At 38.6% G+C, this 26,788-nt stretch overlaps 4 protein-coding genes across 7 annotated transcripts; all 4 read left to right on the top strand.

Moving 5' to 3' along the window:
• Positions 1 to 762: 762 nt before the first annotated feature.
• On the top strand, positions 763 to 11,718 carry LOC111794902 (histidine kinase 2-like). Its single transcript, XM_023677093.1, has 15 exons — positions 763 to 1,929; positions 2,918 to 3,193; positions 4,049 to 4,534; positions 4,697 to 4,972; positions 5,241 to 5,410; positions 5,524 to 5,736; positions 5,833 to 6,019; positions 6,133 to 6,184; positions 6,273 to 6,502; positions 6,603 to 6,701; positions 8,214 to 8,881; positions 8,954 to 9,460; positions 10,588 to 10,962; positions 11,041 to 11,183; positions 11,263 to 11,718. The coding sequence occupies exons 1-13, from the start codon at positions 1,615 to 1,617 to the stop codon at positions 10,829 to 10,831; spliced, it is 3,723 nt and encodes a 1,240-aa protein (XP_023532861.1). The 5' UTR covers positions 763 to 1,614; the 3' UTR covers positions 10,832 to 10,962; positions 11,041 to 11,183; positions 11,263 to 11,718.
• Positions 11,390 to 14,906, top strand: LOC111794903 (glucan endo-1,3-beta-glucosidase 12-like). 2 transcript variants are annotated; one of them, XM_023677094.1, is made up of 4 exons: positions 11,390 to 11,515; positions 13,134 to 13,187; positions 13,273 to 13,524; positions 14,722 to 14,906. In XM_023677094.1, exons 1-4 carry the CDS (start codon positions 11,473 to 11,475, stop codon positions 14,754 to 14,756), a joined length of 384 nt encoding a protein of 127 aa, XP_023532862.1. In that variant the 5' UTR covers positions 11,390 to 11,472; the 3' UTR covers positions 14,757 to 14,906. The 2 variants fall into 2 exon arrangements, with proteins under 2 accessions (XP_023532862.1, XP_023532863.1); XM_023677095.1 differs by lacking the exon at positions 11,390 to 11,515 and having other exon boundaries at positions 12,995 to 13,187.
• Positions 14,907 to 19,203: 4,297 nt separating this feature from the next.
• On the top strand, positions 19,204 to 22,572 carry LOC111795548 (scarecrow-like transcription factor PAT1). 2 transcript variants are annotated; one of them, XM_023678041.1, is made up of 3 exons: positions 19,213 to 19,311; positions 19,705 to 19,819; positions 20,662 to 22,572. In XM_023678041.1, the coding sequence occupies exon 3, from the start codon at positions 20,771 to 20,773 to the stop codon at positions 22,379 to 22,381; it is 1,611 nt and encodes a 536-aa protein (XP_023533809.1). In that variant the 5' UTR covers positions 19,213 to 19,311; positions 19,705 to 19,819; positions 20,662 to 20,770; the 3' UTR covers positions 22,382 to 22,572. The 2 variants fall into 2 exon arrangements, with proteins under 2 accessions (XP_023533808.1, XP_023533809.1); XM_023678040.1 differs by lacking the exon at positions 19,705 to 19,819 and having other exon boundaries at positions 19,204 to 19,311.
• A 1,598-nt stretch (positions 22,573 to 24,170) lies between these two features.
• LOC111794674 (probable serine/threonine-protein kinase WNK11) lies at positions 24,171 to 26,770 on the top strand. Of its 2 annotated transcripts, XM_023676780.1 has the most exons (4): positions 24,181 to 24,291; positions 24,756 to 24,794; positions 25,164 to 25,667; positions 26,159 to 26,770. In XM_023676780.1, the coding sequence occupies exons 3-4, from the start codon at positions 25,164 to 25,166 to the stop codon at positions 26,543 to 26,545; spliced, it is 891 nt and encodes a 296-aa protein (XP_023532548.1). In that variant the 5' UTR covers positions 24,181 to 24,291; positions 24,756 to 24,794; the 3' UTR covers positions 26,546 to 26,770. The 2 variants fall into 2 exon arrangements, with proteins under 2 accessions (XP_023532547.1, XP_023532548.1); XM_023676779.1 differs by lacking the exon at positions 24,756 to 24,794 and having other exon boundaries at positions 24,171 to 24,291.
• The last annotated feature ends 18 nt before the right edge of the window (positions 26,771 to 26,788 follow it).

Below are 26,788 nucleotides of genomic sequence, written 5' to 3' on the forward strand. Positions count from 1 at the left end.
TAAAAATAAAATAAGGCTTTTAATTTATTTTTTATTTTTAATATTAAAAAGTTGGTGGGTTTTGTTATTCATCCAACATAATATTCATTTATTCCACGTGAAATTAATTAGTTTTTATATATTCGGATTAATTTTTTTTTGTTGGAGAATATATGTCTCAGTCAATTTGTTTATATGAGCTGCACTTAACGTAGAATTACTCAAAGTAAAACATGGTTAACCATGAAGGTACATTGTGTTGATAGAGATATTAACTTTCATTAAAGTCTTTTATAGTAATTCTATTCTCAGATGTAGTATCTGTTCATTCATGTATTTCTCTTTTACTTCGTTCATTTTCGAACCATATTTTAGTAGAAGAAGTACTACTCGAATACTATTTGTAACGTTCCATACCCAGAATCTGGATTCTGAATCGGGGTTAAAATGTTAAATGTTTTATTTTACCGTCTTGAATCTTAAATAGCTAATCGATGTGGGTTTGGTAGGGTAGTTCCAGTTCAATTTTGAAGACTACGAATTTGAATATGAATCTAGTGAGAAAAAGAGAGAAGGGTGGAATTATAATTGATGAGAGAACTAAAAGTGTGAATCTGTAAGCCTGCAGAGTGCAGCGGTAGAATACAAATTCCATCATCTTTAATCACTGGATGGTGCGGTCTCTTTCAAGTCTTTGCAAAGTAAAAGTGAAAAATAATGCAGAAGGACGAACAATAAGAGCTTGGGTGGAGGACTGAAAATGGCTTGCTTAGCTGCTGTGGCCTAGCTGAGCTTTCACTCAGCTAAAAAGCAACCCAAAATTCCACAACCCATTTGGAGAAACTTTGCCAAAGTCGAGGGGATTCTCTGCTTCTTTCTCTCCCTCTCTCTCTGTTCTTAAAGTTCAATTAATTAATCTGTTCTTAAGAGGGTTGATTTTGATCATAGCTTTTGTTTGCTTTTGCTTAACGTTCTTCACTGGATGATGAGATAATGATGTACCCACTTTGAGATAGAGAACAGGAGAGAGAAAGAGAGATAGAGAGATAGAGAGAGAGGGTTTTACCCTTTTTTTTTTCCCCACTATCTGATCATTGATTCCAGTTGTTATAATTGTGGAGGAACCATCTGGGTTTAACCTTCGTTGAATGAAAATTCCCCCCATTCCCTTTCATCTTCCCCACCATCTTATCATTGATTCCAGTTAAATTCAGGCAGGAGCCAACCCGGTTGTTTTACCCCATTCACGAAAAAGCAGAGCAAAAAGAGAAGAAAACCCAGATGTTAGAGGAAAAGGGGCAATACTTCTCCCGCCCCTTTACTTGTTCACGTAATCCTTACTAAAATAACGACTGGGTTGTATCCAGTTTGTTGCCAACATGATTCGTTCGAAGCTTTTGGTCGATTAACGCCAGTGGTTTCCGGATTCAAGGGAAGAACAGGGTTCTTTGTTCTTGTTCTTGTTCTTTTTTCAAGCGGATTCTTCATGGGTTTGTGAAGAATCGATGGTATTTCTTTAATTTGTGTTGATTCTAGTTGAATTTGTGTTGTTGTGTTCGGTGGAGGAGTTTTATGTGGTGGGGTTGGTCTGGCGGAGCTGGGGTTTTCTCAAGCTCTTAAGGTTGTTTACTTAGGATGTCTTTGAACTGCAAGTTTTCTATCTTTAATGGAAAGTTTCCAGCTGGGTTTAAGCTGAAGAAGGCTAAGGAACATCTATGTTTGTTAAATTCCACCGGAAAATGGAAGAAGAAGCTGTTCTGTCTTTGGATTTTTACTGTCGTTTTAGCTTTGGGGAGCTGGTTTTCCTTGCGTTCGTGTAATGTGAATAGTGGAACAAGACAGCAAACCTCGGACTTGTTCGATGAAGAAACTCAAACTTTGATGCGGCATTTCAATGTAAGCAAGAATCAGATTCAAGCTTTGACTGCCTTGTTATCTGAATCAGATCGGGTAAGCTTTCTTGCAGTTCAATTCTTTGGGATCCAATGATTATTGCTGAAGTTGTGTGCCATAAACAACATTGTTCTTTTTCTTCTTTGAGTGTTTATTTTCAACTTTGGAGTTGGGACAATGTAAAAGGCTTAGGAATTGTCGAATTCATGGTCTGAGGTAGGCTGTATTAGACTATTTGAACGAATTCATCAATTTAAGTGAGGTAGAAATCATTGATATTCACTTCCAAGTCTGATAATATGAGGTTATATACTAGGAAACATCATGCTTGATGTGTTGTGCAATGTGTTGTGCAATCTATAAACCTGTTCATTTGTGAGATCCCACCTCGGTTGGAGAGGGGAACGAAACATTCCTTACAAGGATGTGGAAATCTCTCCCTAGTAGACGTGTTTTAAAATCGTGAGGCTGACGGTGGTACGTAACGGGCTAAAACAGACAATATCTGTTAACGGTAGGCTTATGCTGTTACAAATGGTATTAGAGCTAGACACTGGGCGGTGTGCCAGGGGGGTGGATTGTAAGATCCCACATCGGTTGGAGAGGGGAACGAAACATTCCTTACAAGGGTGTGGAAACCTCTCCCTAGTTCTAAAACTGTGAGGCTGATGGTGATACGTAACGGGCTAAAACGAACACTATCTGTTAGCGGTGGGCTTGTGCTGTTACAGATGGTATTAGAGCTAGACACTGGGCGCTGGCCCCCAAGGGGGTGGATTGTGAGATCCACATTGGTTGGAGAGAGGATGAAACATTCCTTGTAAGGGTGTGGAAACCTCTCTTCAGTAGACGCATTTTAAAACCGTGAGGCTGACGACGATACCTTATCAAGGCTTGTGCTGTTACACCATTATAATCATATTACCAGTTCTATCTTCGTAAACATACACCATGAATGTGCCTCATGTCATTCCCAGTTCATGTAACAGGAGGACGATTAGAGAAGAACTGCGTTAAAAAGTTTACATTATCATGTTTGTTGCAGATGACATCCATGGGGTGCATCAATGATTTTGGATCTGACAAATCACAGTTGGATGGAATTGCCTGTGCCCTGAGGTCACTGTACTGGGAGCAAGATTTGCACAAGCAGCATGTATGGGTTGAAGGAAGTGCAGATTCCAGTGTTGGTCAGTGCCCAATTCGAACTGAGAAGGTCCCTGAAAATTCTGAACAATTATTCTCTGAGGACATAACTGTTCCATATGCTACAGACTTATCTGTCTCTTTACTTTCTTCTGGAAATCAGCTCTGTGGAAAGGTAGATAAGTTTTATATTGGAATTAGTAAATGTAGTTTTCTGATCTTGAAAACTTCATCTTTCACAAACAGCAACATTTGAAGATCTATTATTTTAAACTTATGATCGTTATTCTGTGAGATTCCACGTCGATTGGGGAGGAGAACGAAGCATTCTTTATAAGGGTGTGGAAACCCCTCCTTAACAGACGCGTTTTAAAAACCTTGAGTGGAAGTTCGAAAGGGGAAGCCCAAAGAGGACAATATCTGCTAGCGGTGGGCTTAGGCGGTTACAAAAGGGCAGAGCCAGACACTGGGCGACGTGTCAACGAGGAGACTGAGCCTCGAAGGGGGGTGGACACGAGACGGTGTGCTAGCAAGGACGCTGGATCCTAAAAAAGAGTGGATTGTGAGATCCCACATCGGTTGGGATGAGAATGAAACATTCTTTAAAAGGGTGTGGAAACCTCTCCCTAGCAGACTCGTTTTAAAAACCTCGAGGGGAAGCCCGAAAGGTAGAGCCCTGGAAACGTCTCCCTAGTAGACACGTTTTAAAAACCTTGAGGGGATGCCCGAAAGGGAGGACCCTGGAAACCTCTCTCTAGCAGACGCGTTTTAAAAACCTTGAGGGGAAGCTCCGAAAGGGAGAGCCCAAAGAGGACAATATCTGCTAGCGGTGGGCTTGGGCCGTTACACTTCTTGGAAGTTAATGTAGTACACCTTAGTTTATTTATTCATTTCTTTTTATCTTTTGATAATCGAATAAATGCATCCCGAATCTTTGAATTTTGATGACGATAAGCACAACTATTAGTTAGTTTGGCAAATGCAAAAGATTTTTGAGTTGCTGACTAATCTTGGTTCTGGGCATTATCAGATAATTGAACAAGCAGGAGTTCTAAGATACTTTATAAGAAAGCACTGGAAGAGTTTCTATAGTTTGTTGATTGGATGTTTTTCAGTCTTTCTTGGAGTGATATCATTCCAGAAAACATCTGGTTTCCATCTAAAATTGTGGAACAAAAAACATCCAAAGCCAAATCAGCCATTGGTTCATCCACAATGGGTCTTACAACGGAGAAAAAAGCATCAACAAGTCAAAGATTCTTCTAAAGGAGCAGGGAAATGGCGGAAGGTGCTCCTAAGAATATTTATTGTATTCGGAATAATCGGGTCCATATGGCTATTTTGGTACCTGAACAAGACAGCCATTTTGAGAAGAGAAGAAACTCTTGCAAACATGTGTGATGAGCGAGCTCGGATGTTGCAGGACCAGTTTAATGTTAGCATGAACCATGTTCATGCATTGGCCGTTCTTACCTCGACGTTCCACCATGGAAAACAACCTTCAGCTATTAATCAGGCAATTTTCTTTCTCCTCTGTTGTGCAATTTCTATACGAATATGAAAACTGAGTGATTTCAATAATCTTCATTGAAGAACAGTACTCATAATTCTTTTAAGCTTTAAGATTTTCGATTATCACGCATTTGATCTTTAGTTTATTTGTGAATTCCTCTCTCAGAAAACATTTGGTGAGTATACAGAAAGAACATCCTTTGAAAGACCACTAACTAGTGGTGTAGCTTATGCTTTGAAAGTTAATCACTCAGAAAGAGAACAATTTGAGAGGATTCATGGATGGACAATAAAGAAAATGGAGACAGAGGACCAAACTCTTGTTCAAGATTGTAACCCAGAAAATTTGGAGCCTGCACCAATTCAAGACGAATATGCACCTGTCATATTTTCTCAAGAAACGGTCGCTCATATCGTTTCTATCGACATGATGTCTGGAAAAGTAAGTACCCAGGGGGGTTTGTATGTTGAATTCTCTTTTCTTGGTTCTCTACTCCTTAAATGAATCCTGTTATGCTACTGTATTCACTTCTAGCTCGTTAGGAAGACGGTGATTGTATATGATTAACTTACTCTCGAGTTCCTTCGACCCTCTTATAATGGAGTGGACGTGTCATTATGCAAGCATAGTAAACGATTGGAGCACGGTTTTTGTATATTTCAGTCACTTCAATGACTTACTAGTTCACATAAATGCCTCCGTCTTGTAGGAAGATCGTGAGAACATATTGCGAGCTAGAGCTTCTGGAAAGGGAGTGCTTACATCTCCTTTTAAGCTTTTGAAATCTAATCACCTTGGAGTCGTCCTCACGTTTGCCGTCTATGACACTGACCTCCCACCAGATGCTACTCCCGAGCAACGTATCGAAGCTACTGTTGGGTAATTTTATTTCTCGAGAACTTCTTACTTCTGTGTGTGCTTTTCTTGAAAGTACTCTGTCATAGTTGACAAGCTGAACCTAATTGTCTTTCTTGAATTCATTTATTCACAAGTTATCTAGGTGCATCTTATGATATCCCCTCACTGGTGGAAAAGCTTCTGCATCAGCTTGCTAGTAAGCAGACAATTGTTGTGAACGTTTATGATACGACCAATCATTCCGCTCCCATTAATATGTATGGTTCGGATTTTTCCGATACTGGGCTACTGCATATTAGTAAACTTGATTTTGGGGATCCATTAAGAAGGCATGAGATGCATTGTAGGTAAGTCCTCACCTGACTTCATATCAGTATCGCTATTTATCTATACGAATTCTTTATCATGGAATTACTGTTGATAAGCGTATACGTTGGTTACAGATTCAAGCATAAACCTCCACCTCCTTGGACAGCCATCAATTCATCGGTTGGCGTCCTTATCATTACCTTGCTGGTTGGGCATATTTTTCATGCAGCCATAAGTCGGATCGCAAAAGTGGAGAATGACTATCACGAGACGATGTGGCTTAAAAGTCTTGCCGAAGCTGCTGATGTCGCAAAATCACAGGTGCATGTTTAAAACTCCAGATATTGTAGAGCGTGCTTTCTCTCCCGAGTCGTCCTTATCTAGAGACACATCTTTCAACATATACTGCATTACTGATGTATTGTCTTTTGCAGTTTCTGGCAACAATTTCCCATGAGATCAGAACACCAATGAATGGTGTTTTAGGTAACACGAATGCTATTAAATTGAGAAGTCGGTGCTATCAATCTTCTCATTCCTATCTTGCATAACGATTCTTAATTACTTTATATAGGCATGCTGAAATTACTGATGGACACTAACCTTGATCCGAATCAACTGGATTTTGCCCGGACTGCTCACGAGAGTGGAAAAGATCTGATATCTCTTATAAATAAGGTTCTTGATCAAGCTAAGATAGAATCAGGAAGGCTTGAACTTGAATCTGTACCTTTTGATCTGCGTGCTATACTTGATAATGTTCTTTCACCTTTTTCTCTCAAATCCAATGATATGGGAATTGAGGTAAATTGGTCAATTTATTTCCTTTGTTTCATTCTGTAAATTGGTTTTTGGTGTTATTTTCCTTATGTGAAACTGCTTTTGTCCTCCCTTGCATGTGAAGTTGGCTGTTTATGTCTCTGATTTGGTGCCTGAAGTTGTCATCGGTGACCCTGGACGTTTTCGTCAAATAATTACTCATCTCGTTGGAAACTCGGTCAAGGTTAGATTTTATCTACAGCTACTTTGCTTTCTTTATCATCTGTAAGCCTCATTGATGCTGAATGACTAAATAGAACAACATTCTTTTGCTCATTTTTGACCACTTGTTTTTGTTCTTTTGAAATTTGTTGATTTTGATGTTTCTTGTGAGATCTCACGTCGGTTGGGGAGGAGAACAAAACATCCTTTATAAGGGTGTGGAAACCTTTCCTTAGCAGACGCGTTTTAAAAACTTTGAGGGGAAGCCCGAAAGGGAAAACCCAAAGAGGATAATATCTGCTAGTGGTGGGCCTGGGCCGTCACAAATGGTATCAGAGCCAAACACCGGGCAATGTGTCAGCAAGGAGGCTGTTCCCCGAAGGGGTAGACATGAGGCGGTGTGCCAGTAAGGACGCTGGGCCCCGAAGGGGGTGGATTTGGTAGGGATCCCACATCGATTGGAGAAAGAGACGAATGCCAACAAGGACGTTGGACCCTGAAGGGGGGTGGATTGTGAGATCCCACATCGATTGGGGAGGAGAACGAAACACCTTTTATAAGGGTGTGGAGACTTTTTCCTAGCAGTGGGCTTGGGCCGTTACATTTCTAGTTCCTGACATTACCCTGTTTTACATGTTACTCAATACTTGAACATGGATTGTGTAAATTTGCTCGGCAGACGTGCACGAGTAGAGGTTGTTTCTAGTTCCTTGTTTGATATTGTTACCATTTGCAAAGTCCTCACACCCGCGTTTGCCAAAAAATCTGTCGATCTTTTTCAACTGACGCTACGTATGCTACAACAATGCTATAGTGTTATGTTCTTTGCAGTAATGACATTTTTGTTAGGAACTACGCCTCTCTATAATGGTATGATATTGTCTACTTTGAGCATAAGCTCTCATGGCTTTGCTTTTCTTTTCCTAAAAGGCCTCGTACCAATGGAGATATATTCCTTACTTATAAACCCATGATCATCCTCTTAATTAGCCATTGTGGGACTCTCTCCCAACAATCCTCAACCATCCTCCTCTTGAACAAAATACACCATAGAGCCTCTCCTGAGGCCTATAAAGCCCTTGAACAGCCTCCCCTTAATTGAGACTCAACACCTTTCTCTGAAACCCTCGAACAAAGTACACTCTTTGTTCGACACTTGAGTCATTCTTTTACAACATTTTCAAAACTCACAACTTCTTTGTTTGACATTTGAGGATTCTATTGACATGACTAAGTTAAGGGCATGACTCTGATACGATGATGGTATGATATTGTCCACTTTGAGCATAAGCTCTCATGCCTTTGCTTTTGGTTTCCCCAAAAGGCCTCATACCAAGAGATGTATTCCTTACTTATAAACCCATGATCATCCTCTTAATTAGCCAATCTGGGACGCCTTCCCAATCATCAACAATCTTTGCCTCTAAGTCTAGCATCATTAGTCGGTCTTCAAGAGTGACTTTTTTTTTTTTTTTTTTTTTTTTTTTTTTNACTTACATTTTGATGATGCCAAATTTATCCTGTTTGAATGCAGTTTACTCATAAAAAGGGACACATATTAGTCTCAGTGCATCTGGCTGATGAAGTGAGAGGCCCAGTTGATTTTATGGACATTGTGCTTAGACAAGGCACGTACTTAGCTGGAGATGCATCAAAGAATAGTTCTACTACATTCAGTGGGTTACCTGTGGTGAATAGATGGAAAAGCTGGGAGGATTTCAAAAAGTTCAGCAATACAAATGCGGAGGAGGAACCCAAAACTATTAAAATACTCGTGACAGTTGAGGATACAGGTGTAGGAATTCCCCGAAAAGCACAAAGCCGAATTTTCACTTCTTTTATGCAGGCTGATAGTTCCACTTCACGGATATATGGTGGCACTGGAATAGGATTGAGTATTAGCAAACGTTTGGTCGATCTCATGGATGGGGAGATCGGGTTTGTGAGTGAGCCTGGTATAGGTAGCACGTTTTCATTTACGGTTTCTTTTCAGAAAGGGGAAACAAATTTTCTGGATACGAAACGGTCACAGTTTGATCTCGGTGTTATGGAGTTCCAGGGGCTAAGAGCTTTAATAATAGATAATAGCTGCATTCGAGCTGAGGTCACGAGATATCATCTGCAGAGGCTCGGGATTTCTGTTGATATAGCTCTGAGTGCAGAATCTGCTTATCAGTATTTATCTAATACTTCCAACACAAGGTAACTTTTATTAGTTTTGTTCATCTTGAGTGTCAAACTTTACTAATGCATTTTAATTTTCGAAATCAACAGAGTATCGACGCAATTAGCCATGATTCTTATAGACAAAGATATTTGGGACAAGAAAGTGGGTCTGAAGTTCCATCTTCTGTTTAAAGAGCACGTTGATAGAAGTGTGACAAATCTCCAGATGAATACTCCAAAGCTCTTTCTTTTGGCAAACCCCATTAGCTCCAATGAGCTGAATGAACTTAAATCTTCTGGTCATGTAAATAATGTATTGATTAAACCTCTTCAGCTAAACATGTTGGTCAGTTGCTTCCACGAAGCGTTTGGGATCGAGAAGCGGAATCAAGTAGTAATTAAAAGACCTTCTACTCTTAAGAACCTGCTGAAAGACAAGCATGTTTTGGTTGTGGATGACAATGCGGTTAACAGAAGGGTGGCAGAAGGTGCCTTGAAGAAATATGGAGCTGTTGTAACTTGTGTAGAATGTGGAAAGGATGCGGTGGCTCTGCTCGACCCTCCACACGACTTTGATGCTTGTTTCATGGACCTCCAGATGCCTGAGATGAATGGGTAATTATCTTCGTGCTTTTTAATGAATTTGCTTTATAATCACTCAGCGTATTGCCCTTGAATAGCCACGCATGTGAGATTCCACATCGGTTGGAGAAGGGAACAAAATATTCCTTATAAGGGTGTGAAAACCTCTCCCTAACATACACGTTTTAAAATCGTGAGGCTGATGGTAATACGTAACAGGCCAAGGCAAACAATATTTGTTAGCGGTGGGCTTGGGCTGTTACAAATGGTATCAGAGCCAGACACTGGACAGTGTGCCAGTGAGGGCGTTGGCCCCCAAGGGGGTGGGGTGTGAAATCCCACATTGGTTGGAGAGGGGAACAAAGCATTCCTTGCAAGGGTGTGGAAACCTCTCCCTAATAGACTTGTTTTAAAACCGTGAGGCTGACGACGATACGTAACAGGCCAAAGCCGACACAATATCTGCTAGCGGTGGGCTTGAGCTGTTACAAATGGTATAAGAGCCAGACACCGGGCGGTGTGCCAGCGAGGACGCTGGGCCCCAAGGGGGGTGGGTTGTGAGATCCCGCATCGGTTGGAGAGGGAAACAAAGCATTCCTTATAAGGAAGTGGAAACCTCTCCCTAACAGACGCGTCTTAAAATCGTGAGGCTAACGGCGATACGTAACAGGCCAAAGCGGACAATATCTATTAGCGGTGGGCTTGGGCTGTTACAAATAGTATCAGAGCCAGACACCGGGCGGTGTACCAGCAAAGACGCTGGGCCCAAGGGGTGAGTTGTGAGATCCCACATCTGTTGGAGAGGAGAACAAAGCATTTCTTATAAGGGTGTGGAGACCTCTCCCTAACAGACGTGTTTTTAAAATTGTGAGGCTAACGGCGATACGTAACGGGCCAAAGCAGACAATATCTGCTAGCGGTGGACTTGGGCTCTTATAACACATCACATTCTGTCATGGTATTGCCAAGAATACTGCAATAGGTTTCTAGAACTAGTATGGTTACTTCTTTTTTCAGCTGCCTAATTCGATAAGGAGACACTCACTTAAACTAACAAAATGAGCACTTCATTCTCGTATTAAGGAAAAAAAGGCAAATTTCCTAGTAGATTTATGTTCACTTGCTGTAACCATGATGTGTATCACATATAACATACACAGGTTTGAAGCTACAAAACAGGTTCGTGCTGTAGAAGGAGGGGTAAACGAGAAACTTACATCAGGAGAAGTGTCAACTGAGGACAATAAGGTTTATTGGCACACACCAATATTTGCTATGACGGCAGATTTAATTCAGTCTCTGTATGAACAGTGCCTGAAGTGTGGGATGGATGGTTATGTAGCTAAGCCATTTGAAGAAGAGCAACTTTATTCAGCTCTAGCATGCTATTTCGAGACTACTTGACACAGTACCGACGCAGCGACAATAACTGTTTCTTACTTCTCTGACCAAAGGGACACGTCTCGTGTGGTAGGACGATGGCTAGCTGGTGGATGGAGTTATCTGGTCGCATCCTTCTCATCTTTTAATTTGTGGTAAAACTCCGCGTTCTTTGAATCTTTTCCATTGTTCATTCACCATCTAAACGATTTCTTCTTTGTTATTTGTTTCAGGAATGACAACCATGATTCGGTAGTCTTAGCAATGGCGTACGGGAAAAGCGAGCAAACGATGCATAATCCATAGTTTTGCGTTTCATCGTCTCCTGCCAACGGCCATAAACTAACTAATGGCATCCGCCCTTGACTTCTCGTTAGTAAGTGCTTCCTTTTCGTTTTCGATTTGCCTAAGAAAGGCTGCATGATTTACACAATTCCTTATCTTGACATAGGTAGACTCAAATGTTATGATTTGCCAAACTCACTCATTTATGAACCCTGATGACATTTCATCTCGTCCGAGATGGCTTATCGAAATCATCCCTCATACTGCATAGGGGAAGATAAAATCTTCACAATGTATCGAGATTTTCCGAGCTGACTTCGAATTATTCAACATTTTTCATTAGCTGTATGTAGTCTGACAGATTTAACAAAGTGCGAACGATGTCGAATAATCAGAAACGCCAGAAACCCCATTTGAAGGAAGGTGTGCTGCTGTTTCCAAGTACTTACATTTGAAAAATATTGTATATTCCCATGTATACAACGATTTGTCTTAAGTTATGTAGTTGCTGTTGTTACCTATGCAATGTTCTGTTCTGTTGTATATTTGTATATCATTTCTGTAAGCCTGCAATGTAGCAAAAGAGTAGTAGATGATCACTTTTATTGCATCTTCAACTTGAGTTATGCTTCTCTTTTATTTGTTTTACTTTCATGTCTAATCTGAGAAAGGGTTCGTCTCGTAACCGCCCAAGTCCATTGCTATCAGATATTGTCCTCTTTAGGTTTTTTCTTTCGGATTTTCTCTCAAGATTTTTAAACGCGTCTGCTAGGGAGAGATTTTCACACCCTTATAAAGAATGCTTCGTTCTCCTAGTTGATGTAAGATCTCACAATCCACCCCATTTGAGGCTCAGCATCATCGTTAGCACTCCTTCCTTTCTCCAATCGATGTGAGACCCCCCCCAATCCTCTCCCTTCAAGCCCAGCGTCCTTGTTGACATACCACCTCGTGTCCACCCTCCTTCAGGGCTTAGTCTCTTCACTGGCACATCGCTTGATGTCTGGCTTTGATATCATTTGTAACATCGCTCGATGTCTGACTCTGATATCATTTGTAACATCGCTCGATGTCTGACTCTGATATCATTTGTAACAGCCCAAGCCCACTGCTAGTAGATATTGTTCTCTTCAGACTTTTCCTTTCGGGCTTCCCCTAGGGATATGTTTCCACACCTTTATAAAGAATGCTTCGTTCTCCTCCCAACTGTTGTGGGATCTCACACTTCTACTACCTACTGAAGACTGAGATGATTCAGGCTTCAGCACTAGAAAGTAGAATTAAGCACCTTTTGATACTTCCCATTAAAATAAAAGTATGTTATGTGGATATTAAGCAGCGGGTCGAGGATAGGGATGCGAGGTTGGGGATGCACTCTCTGTCTCCGTCCTCGATGCTACAAAGAACTTTGTTTCATTCTCTGTGGTCCCATTCTCTAACATAGAGAATTGGAATCACGAGGGAGCTCTAATCTCAATCCACATTTGGCCAATCTTATAAAGATTTTTATATCTGTTCTTTGAGATTTGATGTGAAAAACAATTACGCACTAAAACATATACTGTTTTCACTTCCAAAATCATGATTTCCCTTAGCATAGCTTTGTTTGTACAAAACAAACTCTATTTTATATGGAAAATCAATTGCTTTGCTCGATTAATTGTATGTAGAAACATCAGCACATGGGCTAGCAGCGCATCAGCACATGGGCTAGCAGCGCATAGACAGATGCGTTCAAGATGTCACTGTTTGTGGCCATTTTACTTTCTTACTCGGATAGAACACTCTGTTTCTCTTGTTAGGCTCTGTTTCTCTTGTTAGGCTATGAAGACTGCTGCGTATGTATAGTAAAAAGCTAGTAAAGTTATATATAGTAAGCTGAACGGTATATATATATATCCCGTTACACAAAACTTAAAATGTACTTTATGTATTCTCTATCCTGTTCTTTGTGTTCATCTCAATCGAGTGTGTGCGTTGTTGTGCGATCTTAACATCTCTCTGTTTCTCCCGGTCTCTGCCATGGCTGCTCTGTGGACAGGTACCCTGCTCACTCTGGCTCTGCTATTACTGTCAACAATTCAGCATAAAGCAGGTAACCACCAATACCCATTTGAAATTTCAAGTCAATAAATGCTTAGTATTATGAAACTTACTTCCAGACATTGAACTCTGAGTAGGTGGGGAGTTTGAGCAATGGTGTATAGCAGACGAGCAGACCCCAGATGATGAACTACAAATGGCTTTGGATTGGGCTTGTGGAAGAGGAGGCGGCAACTGCAGCAAAATCCAACCAAACCAGCCTTGTTTTAACCCAAATACAGTGAAAGATCATGCTTCATTTGCCTTCAATGCTTACTTTCAGAACTTCAAGCATCAGGGTGGATCCTGTTTCTTCAAAGGAGCTGCCATCATTACAGAGCTGGATCCTAGTAAGCCTCACTTTCACTTTCTACTATCTTTATCACTCTTTCTTTCTGGTAAATTACACAAGTCACCATGGCCATGCTTCTTCAAGAGAGTTGCCAGATCTTGGAGAGGAGAACGAAACGTTCCTTATAAGGGTGTGGAGACCTCTCCCTAACAGATATGTAACGGGCTAAAGTGGACACTGTTTGCCAGCCGTGAGTTTGAGTTATTACAAATGGTATTAGAGTTAGGCACCGAGCGGTGTGCCAGCGAGAACGCTGGGCTCCCAAGGGGGTGGATTGTGAGATCCCACATCGGTTAGAGAGAGGAATGAAACATTCCTTATAAGGGTGTGGAAACCTCTCCCTAATAGATGCGTTTTAAAACCGTGAGACTGATAATGATACATAACTAGCCAAAGTGGACAATATTTGCTAATAGTGAGTTTGAGCTATTACAAATGGTATTGAGCGGTGTGCCAGCGAGGACGCTAGGCCCCAAGGGGTGGATTGTGAGATCTCACATCGGTTGGAGATGGTAATGAAACATTCCTTATAAGGGTGTGGAAACCTCTCCCTAGTAAACGCGTATTAAAACAACGATACGTAATGGACTGAAGCGGACAATATCTGCTAGCGGTGTGCTTGAGCTGTTATAAAGATGCGTTTGTCTTTTTACATTATAGAGAGGATAACGTGAACCCAGTGGAAGCCATGAAACATGTTGGATATGATTATGTTTTACTTCCACTTTCTTCATTTTTATTAACAATGATTCTGAACTAAAATATTTGAATGTAAGTTTAAGCTTAAAAAAGTGACTTCGTTTCGTTTCATTATTACCTCGAGCTCCTCAAAGATCATTATTTTAATCTTGGCTCGGTTTTTTGAAAACCTTGATTGAAAATAGATAATAAAATAAAGAAACTCGTAGGTATAAATAGTGTTTATAAACTTAGTTTTAAAGACTCCAATAGTTATTAAACGAAACGTCTCCATTTGTCCCTCAGCTGAATTGCCCCGCCAGCCTCGTTCTCATTGTAATGAAACTGAAACGAAAAAGAAAGATAGTTCATATCGATCAATACTTTGACGGGTTTCTGATCTCTTAGTATATACTTTGATGGGTTAAACAGTTGAAATTGTTTATTTAGTTATGTATGTTGATGAGCATGATTTAGCTGTGCTTGAGTTTTTCGTCTTATACATGTTTTGGTGCAGGCCATGGTTCTTGCCAATACGAGTTTATTCCGTAGTGAGAAGGCGAATCAGAAGAGATCACTGTTTCTGTTACTTAGTTGTTTCTGATATCCATGTAAACTGGCAAGACGGTCTCAATCGCTTTTAGAGCTTCGATCGACAAAAAAAAAAAAAAAAAAAAAAAAAAAAAAAAAAAAAAAAAAAAANTGTGTGTCAGTAGAGATGTTGAGCTTCAAGGGAATGGATTGTGAGGTCCCACCTCGGTTGGAGAGGGGAATGAAGTATTCATTATAAGAGTGAAAATCTCTCCCTAACTGATGCATTGAAAACCGTGAGGTTGATAACAATACGTAACGGATCAAAGCGAACAATATTTGCTAGTGGTAGGCTTGGAGTATGACAGACTCGTTGGATAAACGTCAACTTTTGTGATATTTTTTTGTCTCTAGCAGTTTAACGGTAAATTCTTACAACTCAAATGAGCCCCGTAACGTTAGAACTAATTCTAACATAATGTATAAAATTTAAATTAGATTAGTTCTATTTCAACGAGTTTCAACCAAAACTCATATGTTATCTGTCATAATTGTCATAATTGTTTAGTAGAGTAAGTACTACCCTTTAATATTACCTGGATTTAGTTTCTAAATTTTCGAATATAAAATTGAAATGAGAGGACAAGATGTTCGACTAATTGTGTACGAACTTTGAAACTTTAGTAACTAAAGACAACTTAGAATTTCGAGAGACAAGATGAGAATCAAAGACATGGAGATGACAACAAAAATAAAAGGTCCCACGAGTTACCCTAAATGCTCAACAAAACGTGTAAATAGAGAAGGTCATGTTTCAAGCTTGAGAGGAGGTAGGGAGACAAAAAGGAATAAAGAAAATTTAATATTCATATACGACCAGATCTAAAAACAATGACAAAGTTCAAAATAATATTTGTCACCTCGTTCCTTCCTACTAACATAGAAATAAATTCTTGTAGTATAAGAGTCTCTACGTGAATATCTTCACGATCAAGCTAAATTAGAACACTACTCGAGTAGAAATGGTTCAACCTACATGCATCATTTGATTGAAGCACTCCAGTCTAGTCGTTTCGAGCTCCGCTCGAGAGAAAGGTCTCTATTGCTACAACGATTTTGATAAGAACTGAAAACTCGATCCCGAAAAGATTCAAAAGTTCCTGAAAAGGGTGAACATGGTCGGGTAAGGTTGGTTCTAAAAGTCAAAAAGTTGATGATGTGAATGGGATTTTGGTTGTTTATATTAGTTTATTTTTCATGGAAGTTCGTAAAATTATGACACGAAGTTAAGCTTTGTTCTTACTCACCCCACCAAAATTGTCATCTTTTGGGTGCATGCCATGCCATGCGTGCATTTATGTTTGTCATTGTGGCGCCCACCTTTTGTATAATTAATCCTTGAATCTTTGGATGGGACGAGTTTAGCTTTCACGTTGATTAAGGAAGAGAACGAACCATTTTTTATGAGAGTGTAGAAACTTTTACTTATCAGACGCGTTTTATAAGTCTTAGAGGAAAAACTCAAAGAGGACAATGGTGGGCTTGGGCCGTTACAAAATTTGTGTCGTGTACATAGTTCCCATCATTGAGATTAGAAATTTAGGGTCCGCTAAGATTTGTAAGGTTTGATAATCGTCCAAAACCGAGTTTGAGAAATAAGTTGTTTTAAGAGAAATATTGTTTCGTTCCCCTCTTTAACCGATGTGGGATCTCACAATCCACCCCCTTGAGGGTCCAACGTCCTCGCTAGCACACCACTTGGTGTTTGACTCTGATACCATTGATAACACCCTAAGCCCACACTAACAGATTTGTCCATTATAAGAAATGTTTTGTCTCCCTTTCCAACGGACGTGGAGTCTCATATCTCGTGTATCGGTATAATGATGATGGAATTTGAATAAAGGGAGTTGAGAAAGAAGTGTAAATAATTGGGCAATAGAAAAGTTAATTAAATTGTCCATGTTTTAATGATTATTACCTAATTAATTAAGTACCTTAATCAACCAAGTTTAAGCATTAATTTCACTTAAGCTTAAAAACCAATCCACTTTCTCTCTCTCTCTCTTCATATAACGACAAAATGCAAGATTGTGAAGACATCAACAAAGATAAGAAAATATGGGGTCATAAATTAAAACTAATTACTTTAGTGGCAAATAGAGAACCCAATAATAATAATAATAATAATAATAAATAATAATAATAATAATATTCATTTTTCTATTACCTAATTATTGTTTTACATATATTTATAATAATATTCTTAATTAATCAATTAATTAATTAATATTGCTTCTCTATGTCCAGAATTTAGATTAAATTCTTTCTGCATTCCTGTGTCATGATCACATTAACTACTTATTTTGAAACGCTTTAAGAGTGAGTACTACCTCTACATATCAATACTGACCCTTTTAGCATGAGTTGTCTTCATTTACATGTTTTCTCGAAAAACTCAAGCTAAATACACTCGATTTTGGAGCACTTATGACTGAGCTGCTGAAAAAAAAATACATTTTGTTGATTTAAGCAGCAAATATTGTTTATTTTATCCCGTTACGTATCACCGTCACTCTCACGATTTTAAAACGCGTCTTCTAGGGAAAGGTTTCTACTCCCTCGTAAAGAATGATTCGTTCCCCTCTCCAACCGATTAGGGATCTCACAATCCACCCTCTTTCGGGGGCAACGTCCTCACTAGTAGTACTGCTCAGTGCCTAGTTCTAATACCATTTGTAACAGCTCAAACTCACTGTTATCAAATATTGTCCACTTTGGCCCGTTACGTATCGCTATCAGCCTCACGATTTTAAAATACGTCTGTTAGGAAGTAGTTTTTGCATTTTTATAAAAAATGTTTCGTTCTCCTCTCTCCAATCAATGTGAGATATCATAAGAACTTTTAATTCTTTCTTAACCATCGTATTATTAAAATCACTCTTATCTAGACATAGTCTAGGTGTCTGACGTAAAGAGAAAAGAAAAAAAAAAATTAGGCGCATAGATTTCATGAATTAATCCTTGTTCTAGAAGGATATTTAGATATGATTAAGGCTATATGTATATATAATAAACTGGGAATATAATCAATATCCTATGTTATTTTGGCACGCGCATAAAGTGATGTGACAAAAACATATAAGAAAACTTGATTGGAGGAGAAAATTATTTGAGTGGGAATTAAAATTAAATTGCATGTTTGTGGTGGGATATCTATATATATATATATATATATATATATATAAGAAAAAGAAAAAAAAAAAAAANGAAGCTAAATATTTTGATATTGTCCTATGTGTATTTGCACATGAATTGAATATATAATTACAAGCATCCAATGAAAAATCAAATCAAAATCAATTGATTCCCCCACTTCTTTTTTCTTTTTAATTTCTCTCTCTTCCTTGCCTATTTGGTTGATGTGACCTTACTTTATTTTTATTTTTCGAAAGAACACGACGAACAAAGAAGCCACACAGAAAGAAGAGGAGTATTTAGAAGAAAATCTGGATGAAAACAAGATGAACCACACAATTATTGCTGCCCTTTGATATGTCTGATCAAGAAAGAGGTGTACATAGGTTGGATTAAGGTAGAAAATTTTGTTGGATCAACTCAGAAATTTCAAGTTGGTTCAGTTGGTGACTCAAGTTACTCGAATGGAGTTCATGATGTTCGTTTTTTTAATTATTAAAAAATTATATTTATTTATTTAAAATCTCATACAATTTAAATTTTTTGGATCACCAATTCAACCGTCCTAAAATTTCAAATTTGTAAAAAAAANCCTAATCCAATATTTAATAATAATAATATTAAATAAATCAATAAATTTAAAACTAAACCTTATCTTATGACATGACTTTTTTTCTATTAAAAAATTAAGGGATTGGTCCACGTGTGATCTTTTATCCAATCCACACATGTTTTTTTTTCACGTAATAATAATAATAATAATTATTATTATCATTATAATAAATCCAGCAAAAATTTATAAATTGAAAATAAATTAGTAGATGCCAAGAACATGGGATGGGTCTTGCATCCAAAGTCAAGTTATTCCCTTTGCTCTAAAATTTTAATTGAATATAATATCAAAAAATAGAAAAATAAATAAATAAATAATTTCACCATTGAATTATTGAATTTCTTGGACTAATTTGACTAACTTTTTAGCGTTTGAATTTTTTCAAAAGCTCGAGATTTTATTAATAGAAAGAGTCAGATTTTGACCATATTATAGACTATCGATTTGAAATGATATTCTAAATATTTAAATTTTAAAAAATTAATTAAGATTTAATTACATCAATTAATACAAACTAAAATTTAGTGTAATGAGAGTTAAACCTCTTGTAATTATGATTATTTAAGAGTAAAGTATTATTTTTTGGAGGGTATTTTCGTAACTGCACACAACTAGGTGGCAAAAATGGCGATTGCAGTTTCGCACTCGCTCTGTTAAATACTTCTCAGGTGGTTCGCAGAGGACTCCCCCTACGCTATTCTCTCTCTCTCTCTCAAAATGACTCTGGTTTGAAGTGAACTCCAGCCGGAAGATTCTTCAAGCGAGGTGAGTTTAACAATTTGCTTCATTATGATGAACCTATGAAATTCTTCTCGTTGAGTTTAATTCCATGTAACTTCTGGGAATCGCAAGTGTTTGTTTGATGGTTTGTGGAATCTGTTCTTCATTTGTTTGTAGGTATTTGCATTTTCTTGTCTGATTTAGTATTGTTGCTAAAGGATTTGGATGGAAATGGGAATTCGTGGCTTAAATTGGCTGCTATTCTGTTTTTATGCTCTGTTTTCTTTGTAGCATTTTTGTGGAGGTCGATTCCTTGAACAATTTTGCTCTCATATTTTCTGCTGTGTAACGAATTAAGTCGTTAGAATTGTTTCTTACTGTTTGTTTGTTCGTTCATGACTCTCTCTTTACTTTGCGAATTGGGTTTGAATTTTCTAGGGATTGATGGTAGATGTTATGAAACAGTATCGAATTCCGATGCTATCGGTTTCATGTGTGAATAGCTAAAGTTGAGTGATGATCTGGTGGGGGATATAGACGAATACGTGGAAAGGTGTAATCATGAGTCACCGAACTGATTTAAAATATTCCTTCATGCTTTTTAAATTGCTTTTTCTTAAGTAGAAAGTATAAAGTTAATATCAACTAGAATTGGTGGCTTTGATAAATTTGATTTCTCTAAGTTGTAAGTTCGGATGATTCTTTGGACTGACAGGATTCTTTTAGCAATTTCTCTGTTTTCAACTGTGATCTAATGGATGAATCAAACTTGAAAAATGTCTTCCTTGGTGTTCCTTGCTGGTTTTCGTCCTTTCTGTAAACTGTCTTGTGTATTGACTATTATGAGAACCGGTGTCGGTTGGAGAGGAGAATGAAACATTCCTTCTAAGGGTGTGGAAACCTCTCCTCACAGATCATCTTAAAAACTTTGAGGGGAAGCCCGAAAGAAAAAGCCCAAAGAGGACAATATCTGCTAGCGGTGGGCTTGGACGGTTACAAATGGTATCAGAGCCAGAGACCAGGCGATGTGCCAGCACACTGGCCCTAAGGGAGTGGATTATGAGAACCCATATCGGTTGGAGAGAAGAACGAAACATTCCTTGTTCCTTTTAAGGGGGTAGAAAACCGTTTGTACCTCCTAATTTTGAGTTCTCTTTTTATGGGTCTGCTTGGTGCTAATATTTTTATAGGTTGAATTGAGAGAATCTGTGGCAGCTTGATTTAGATGGCTTGAGCTTGTTTGAACTTTGAAGTATGCTATCTATCTTATGTTTGCTGGCTTCTGCTGGACTTTAGATCAGTAATAAACTCATATGAGAATGACTGTTTTGAGTCGATATGTTATCCGATGCTGTCATGGGTACCCATGATGCTGATTTTGGTTCATATGTGTAGTAACTTAGGATAAAGATTTGGAAAACGGCAGCTCTTGGAGCAAGGATCTTGAATACTCTTAGCTTCTGTGGAGATAAAAGCAGTCCTGTTCAAGTAGACGCTTTGTAAAATGCAAGCTTCTCAGCTTCATAGAGGTCAACATATGTCGAAAAGACTGTGTTATCAGCCACTTCAAGGAGTGGATGCCTACTGTGTCTCCCAATTTCAAACTTTAGGTCGCCAATTATATACCAATGCTGGCAACGAAAGAGCTCAGTTCAATCTTCAAGACATCAGTGATCGGTACTGCACTTTGGAATCGTCCTCGGGAAGCCACGGCTATGCAACTCACAACTCGACGTCGACGACCGTCACTTTCTCATCCAATGGGAGTCCTTCTGATCAGCATAATTCCCCTGACAATACGTATGGCTCACCAGTAAGCGGATCCTGCATAACAGATGATATTAGTGATTTTAGGCACAAACTGCTGGAATTGGAAACTGTGATGCTTGGCCCTGATTCTGATATTATTGATAGTTTTGATAGTTTCTACCAGGAAGGAACAGAGAATTCAGAAGTGGGAAGTTGGGGACAAGTGATGGATGCTATCACTAAAGGGAACTTAAAAAAGATCCTAATAGCTTGTGCTAAGGCCGTGTCCGATAATGATGCCTTAATGGCGCAATGGCTTATGGATGAACTGCGCAAGATGGTGTCGGTTCGGGGTGAACCGATGCAGAGATTGGGAGCTTATATGTTGGAGGGGCTGGTTGCACGGTCAGCCTTCTCAGGCAGTAGCATCTATAAATCTTTGAGATGCAAGGAACCAGCAAGCATGGAGCTCCTCTCTTATATGCATGTTTTGTACGATGTTTGCCCGTATTTCAAATTTGGATACATGTCTGCAAATGGTGCCATTGCAGAAGCCATGAAAGATGAAGATAGAGTACACATCATTGATTTCCAAATCTCTCAGGGTACTCAATGGATCACTTTGATTCAAGCTTTTGCAGGCAGGCCTGGTGGACCGCCTCACATTCGTATAACCGGCATAGATGATCCTGCATCAGCTCACGCTCGGGGAGGCGGTCTAGATATCGTTGGGATGAGGCTTTCTAAGTTAGCGAAGTTATTTAATGTCCCATTTGAGTTTCACTCGGCTGCCATCTCTGGCTGCGACGTTCAGCAGAAAGACTTGGGAATTCGACGAGGGGAGGCTTTAGCAGTGAACTTTGCATTCATGCTACACCATATGCCAGATGAGAGCGTAAGCACCGAAAACCATCGAGATCGGTTATTGAGGCTGGTTAAGGGTCTGTCTCCAAAGGTAGTGACCCTTGTTGAACAAGAATCCAACACGAACACCGCTGCGTTCTTTCCCCGGTTCATCGAGACGCTGGATTACTACAACGCCATGTTCGAATCAATCGACGTTACTCTTCCAAGGCAGCACAAGGAGCGAATCAACATCGAGCAGCATTGTCTAGCCAGGGAAGTTGTCAACATACTAGCATGTGAAGGGGCAGAGAGAGTAGAACGACACGAGCTACTCGGAAAGTGGCGACTGCGATTCTCAATGGCAGGATTCACTCCCTACCCATTAAGCTCTTTGGTGAATGCTACCATAAAAACGTTATTAGATAACTATTCTAACAGGTATAGGCTTGAAGAGAAAGAAGGGGCTCTATATCTAGGTTGGATGGATAGGGATTTGGTTGCTTCTTGTGCATGGAAGTGAAAATGTAGCCATGGTTTACAGGAACTAGCCATTAGAAACCAAGGGGGGCGCATGTTTTTTTTGAGTTCCATTAGATGCTGAGACAAAACGTACACTTGTCTTTAACAAAATGTATTGCCAAGAACTTTCCTTGTCTGGTGATGGTAAATGTTTTCTATATGTACGCTATGTTGAGATGAGTTAACTTCCACTAAGGGTCGTAGCGTTCTGTCTTGTATGATTAACCCACCTAGACACCGTAGTTTGTTTAGACTTGGAGTTGCTCTTGTTATGTTCAGTAGCGTTCTGTCTTGTATGACTAACCCACATAGACAAAGTAGTTGGTTTAGACTTGGAGTTGCTCTCGTTATGTTCAGTTAGATTATTTGCACGAGACACTTTGTGAGATCCCACATCGGTTGGAGAAAGGGAATGAAATATTCCTTACAAGGGTATGGAAACCTCTTCTTAACAAACACATTTTAAAATCATGAGGCTGATGACAATAAGTAACGGGTCAAAGTGGACAATATGTATTAGCAATGGGCTTAGGCTGCTATAAATAGTATCAGAGCCAGACACCGAGTAGTGTACCAGCGAGGACGCTGGTCCTCAAGAGGGGGTGGATTATGAGATCCCACGTCGGTTGGAGAGGGGAACAAAACATTCCTTCTAAGGGTGTAGAAATCTCTCCCTATCATACGCGTTTTAAAACCGTGAGGCTAACAATGATAGGTAACGAGTCAAAGCTGGCAACTGAATCATTTTCGAAATAAAGATGATATCTTTATTCCTAAAATATCTAGATCATTTTTACAAGACATCATCTTTATTTCATTAATGAACCGATACATTGCACTTCTAAAATGATTTAGCTAAAATAAAGTTAAGGCTATCAAACAAGCCCCGATCCAACAAGTACGTTAGTTGTAGTAGCAGGTCTTTAACGTCGAGTTTAATAAGTCGGGTAGTTATACGAACAATCATGAAAAAAAAAATTGTACAATACAATCACGTGAATGGGTTGCATAGATTGAAAGACTCAATTTGATGGGCATAGGCAACCCATGAAATCCGCTTCCTCCATGCGTGAACCTCTTCAATTTCTACACCTTTTTCAACGGATTTTTCTGTACAAACATTATTAAAAGTTTTATAATTCAAAAAAAAAAAAAAAAAAAAAAAAAAAAAAAAAAAAAAACCCACATAAAAACTTCACGCTACTTCTAATTCAATTAAAGTTGCTCGCATATTGATTTTTTAAAGAGATCCTTTTAATATTTTAATTTTATAATTAATACGTGGAATTGGATTAAAGAATAATTTAAAATTCAATTTTATATTTAATAAATAATTAGGTTAAATTGTAAATTTATGGTACAAAAAAAGTGAGAATTTCATCCCTATAATACTATTTACGAGAAACAATTATAGGATATATAATATTCAAAACTTAACGTAGTTTTTAAATCATTTATATATATATATATATATTTTGGTGATAAAATAAGAAAATTATAGCATAAAAATAGGGTTTATAAGGTTAATTTTTTAAAAATAATTATCTTCATTATTAAATATAAATATGAAGTTATATTACACGTTTTGTTAAAATTAAAAAAAAAAACAATTAAAATTATTAATTTGAAAGTCCACGATATTTCATTATTAGAAAGTCAATGTAGGGAAGGGAAGGCGTTGGATTATAGGACACGTAAATTGGCGAATGCCATTTTGAAAAGTTAAAGGTCAAGACTACGTCGTTTTGGCGATTTGATCGGGATTGCGCGCCACGTATAAATGGAGAACGACCCTGCCGCCTCGACTTGACGCAGGAAAAACCAACTGAACGGAAGAGAAAGAGAGAGAGGGAAGTTTTTTTTTTTCTCGCTCCGTTTCTTTGGAGATTTCCGTCCGGCATCAACACCAAGGTATTCTTCTTCTTCTTCATCTTCCTCGTTTTGTTTCTCCTTCAAATTTTCAGGTGGCTTAATGATCTGTCTCGTTTCAAGAGCTAACTCGTAATTTTTCGTGTTAATTGGCATGTTTAATAGGTTTTTTTTTCTTTTCTTTTTTGTCAATGTCTTTACCTTTAGGTTTTGCGTTTGCAATTTTTCATTTTCTGTAATCAAGTTGATCTTTGCGTTTCTTCCGCTTTATCTGTATATATGATTTTCGATACGTGAACCGGAAAGCCTCAAATCTGCTTTTTCAGCTTTTTGAAATGGTTTCCCGGCGATTTTTCTGATTTCTTGCTCATCGGACTTTATCATTGTCCTTAATTTCGTCTCTTGAAGTCCGTTTCATTTGCAAACGGTAATGCATGAGTATTTTGTTGCTCAAACCTCTCGTAGTCATTTTAATTATTGTTTTTGTTGTAATTCCAAAATAATAGCAGGATGAAGAATTGCCGAAGAAGCAGTCAGGAAGAAGAGTATTTCTTTCGACTATCCGTTTTGGTTTTAATACGAATGATATTTTTCGGGTTGTAATAGTAATGTCAGGACTCTGTACTTCCGTTATATCGATGGTTTTTAGATATTTTATTAGAAATTATTGATTAAGGTGAAGCTGGGTTAGCTGTATCAATAATCAAGTTTATGAATGTGAGGATTATACTCTGTCGCATTCCTTTTAGGATTCAGCTGCCAGCTCTTAGTTTATTATCTGGTTGGGTTCACATTCTCCTTTGTTCGTTTTTTTTTTTAAATACCTCGTGGATCTTTATAAATGTCACTGTCATTTTAGACCCCAACACTGCTCTAATTTTCTCAACTCACTTCAAATTTGAAACTCTTTACAGATGCCAGCTGATAATTCAATTCCATTTGACCGAGATGCCGAGCCTTTCGTTGAGGTCGATCCAACTGGAAGGTTTGGACGATACGATGATCTTCTTGGGTCTGGAGCAGTGAAGAAAGTATATCGGGCATTTGATCAGGAGGAAGGTATAGAGGTTGCTTGGAATCAGGTTCGATTGAGGAAATTCAGTGGGGATCCAGTGTTCATCAACCGCTTGAGATCGGAGGTTCAGCTGCTGAGCACGTTGAGTAACGATTATATCATAGTTTGCTACAGTGTTTGGAATGATGATGAGCACAATACATTGAATTTCATTACCGAGGTGTGTACATCAGGAAATCTGAGGGATTATCGTAAGAAACATCGACATGTGTCAATTAAGGCCTTGAAGAAGTGGTCAAAGCAGGTACTTGAGGGATTGGATTATCTTCATAATCATGAGCCTTGCATTATTCACCGAGATCTCAACTGCAGTAACATATTTGTCAATGGGAATATTGGTCAGGTATTTGCTTCTCTTGATAATGCTACTATTTCTAACCTAAGATAAATTTTGCAGATGACTTTTCTTTTTTTCGGTTTTTATATTCTTGATCATTATTTTAGGTGCAAGCAAATCACCTTTTGTGGAAATTCAAAAAAAATGCCGATGACTCATTAAAAGATTTGCCTGAGCTGCTTGAATAATAGTCCATATGCTACACATGATTGTCGATTGACTTTGTACTGATTGAAGCTAAAACTGAGGTTATGATCAATTAAAAGATTTGTCGATTGGCTTTGTCAAATCTCCCTTGTTCACAAGAACGTGCATGTGGTTAGACAAATTCATTTTAGAACATTGTTTCCTGAATCCAAGTATCAACTATATAATCTCAAATTTGCCCGCTAATCTATATGATTCCCAAAATAAGATTAAACCACAAGTATCCAATAGTCCATCCACCTGTTTATCTTTTGTGGTGTTTTGAAGCGTGATTACACTCATGTTTACAGGTGAAAATAGGTGATCTAGGTTTTGCAGCTATAGTTGGCAAGAGTCATGCTGCGCACTCAATCATAGGCACACCGGAGTATATGGCACCAGAACTGTACGAGGAAGATTACACAGAGATGGTGGATATATACTCTTTTGCGATGTGTTTGCTTGAGATGGTCACGATGGAGATACCATACAGTGAATGTGATAGTATTGCCAAGATATACAAGAAGGTGACGACTGGAATAAAACCCCAAGCATTAAACAAAGTGACAAATGATGAAGTCAGGGCTTTCATTGAGAAGTGCATTGCACAACCAAGGGCAAGGCCTACCACTTCTGAACTTCTCAAGGACCCCTTCTTCGACGAAGTCAGGGATGAAGATTCCGAACAGAGTTATTAGAGGAGAAGCACTTTTAACCAGAGATTTTAAGACGTGTTTCCTCTACCCGTGCCACCACCGACCGATGAGCATGAAGGTTTTTCTCTTTTTCATACTGCACTTCAGTTTTTTCCCATTTCTGTAATTCGTTTCTCGTCACTGGATTCTTGTCAATGACTTCACGTCTATGGAATGATATCTTGGATTTGCCGAGGCAAGCAATAAAATTCTTTTCCCTTGTAGCCATCTCTGGGACTCTTCTGT

Source organism: Cucurbita pepo, chromosome LG05 (genome assembly GCF_002806865.2).
Source record: "Cucurbita pepo subsp. pepo cultivar mu-cu-16 chromosome LG05, ASM280686v2, whole genome shotgun sequence".
NCBI classification, from domain to species: Eukaryota; Viridiplantae; Streptophyta; class Magnoliopsida; order Cucurbitales; family Cucurbitaceae; genus Cucurbita; species Cucurbita pepo.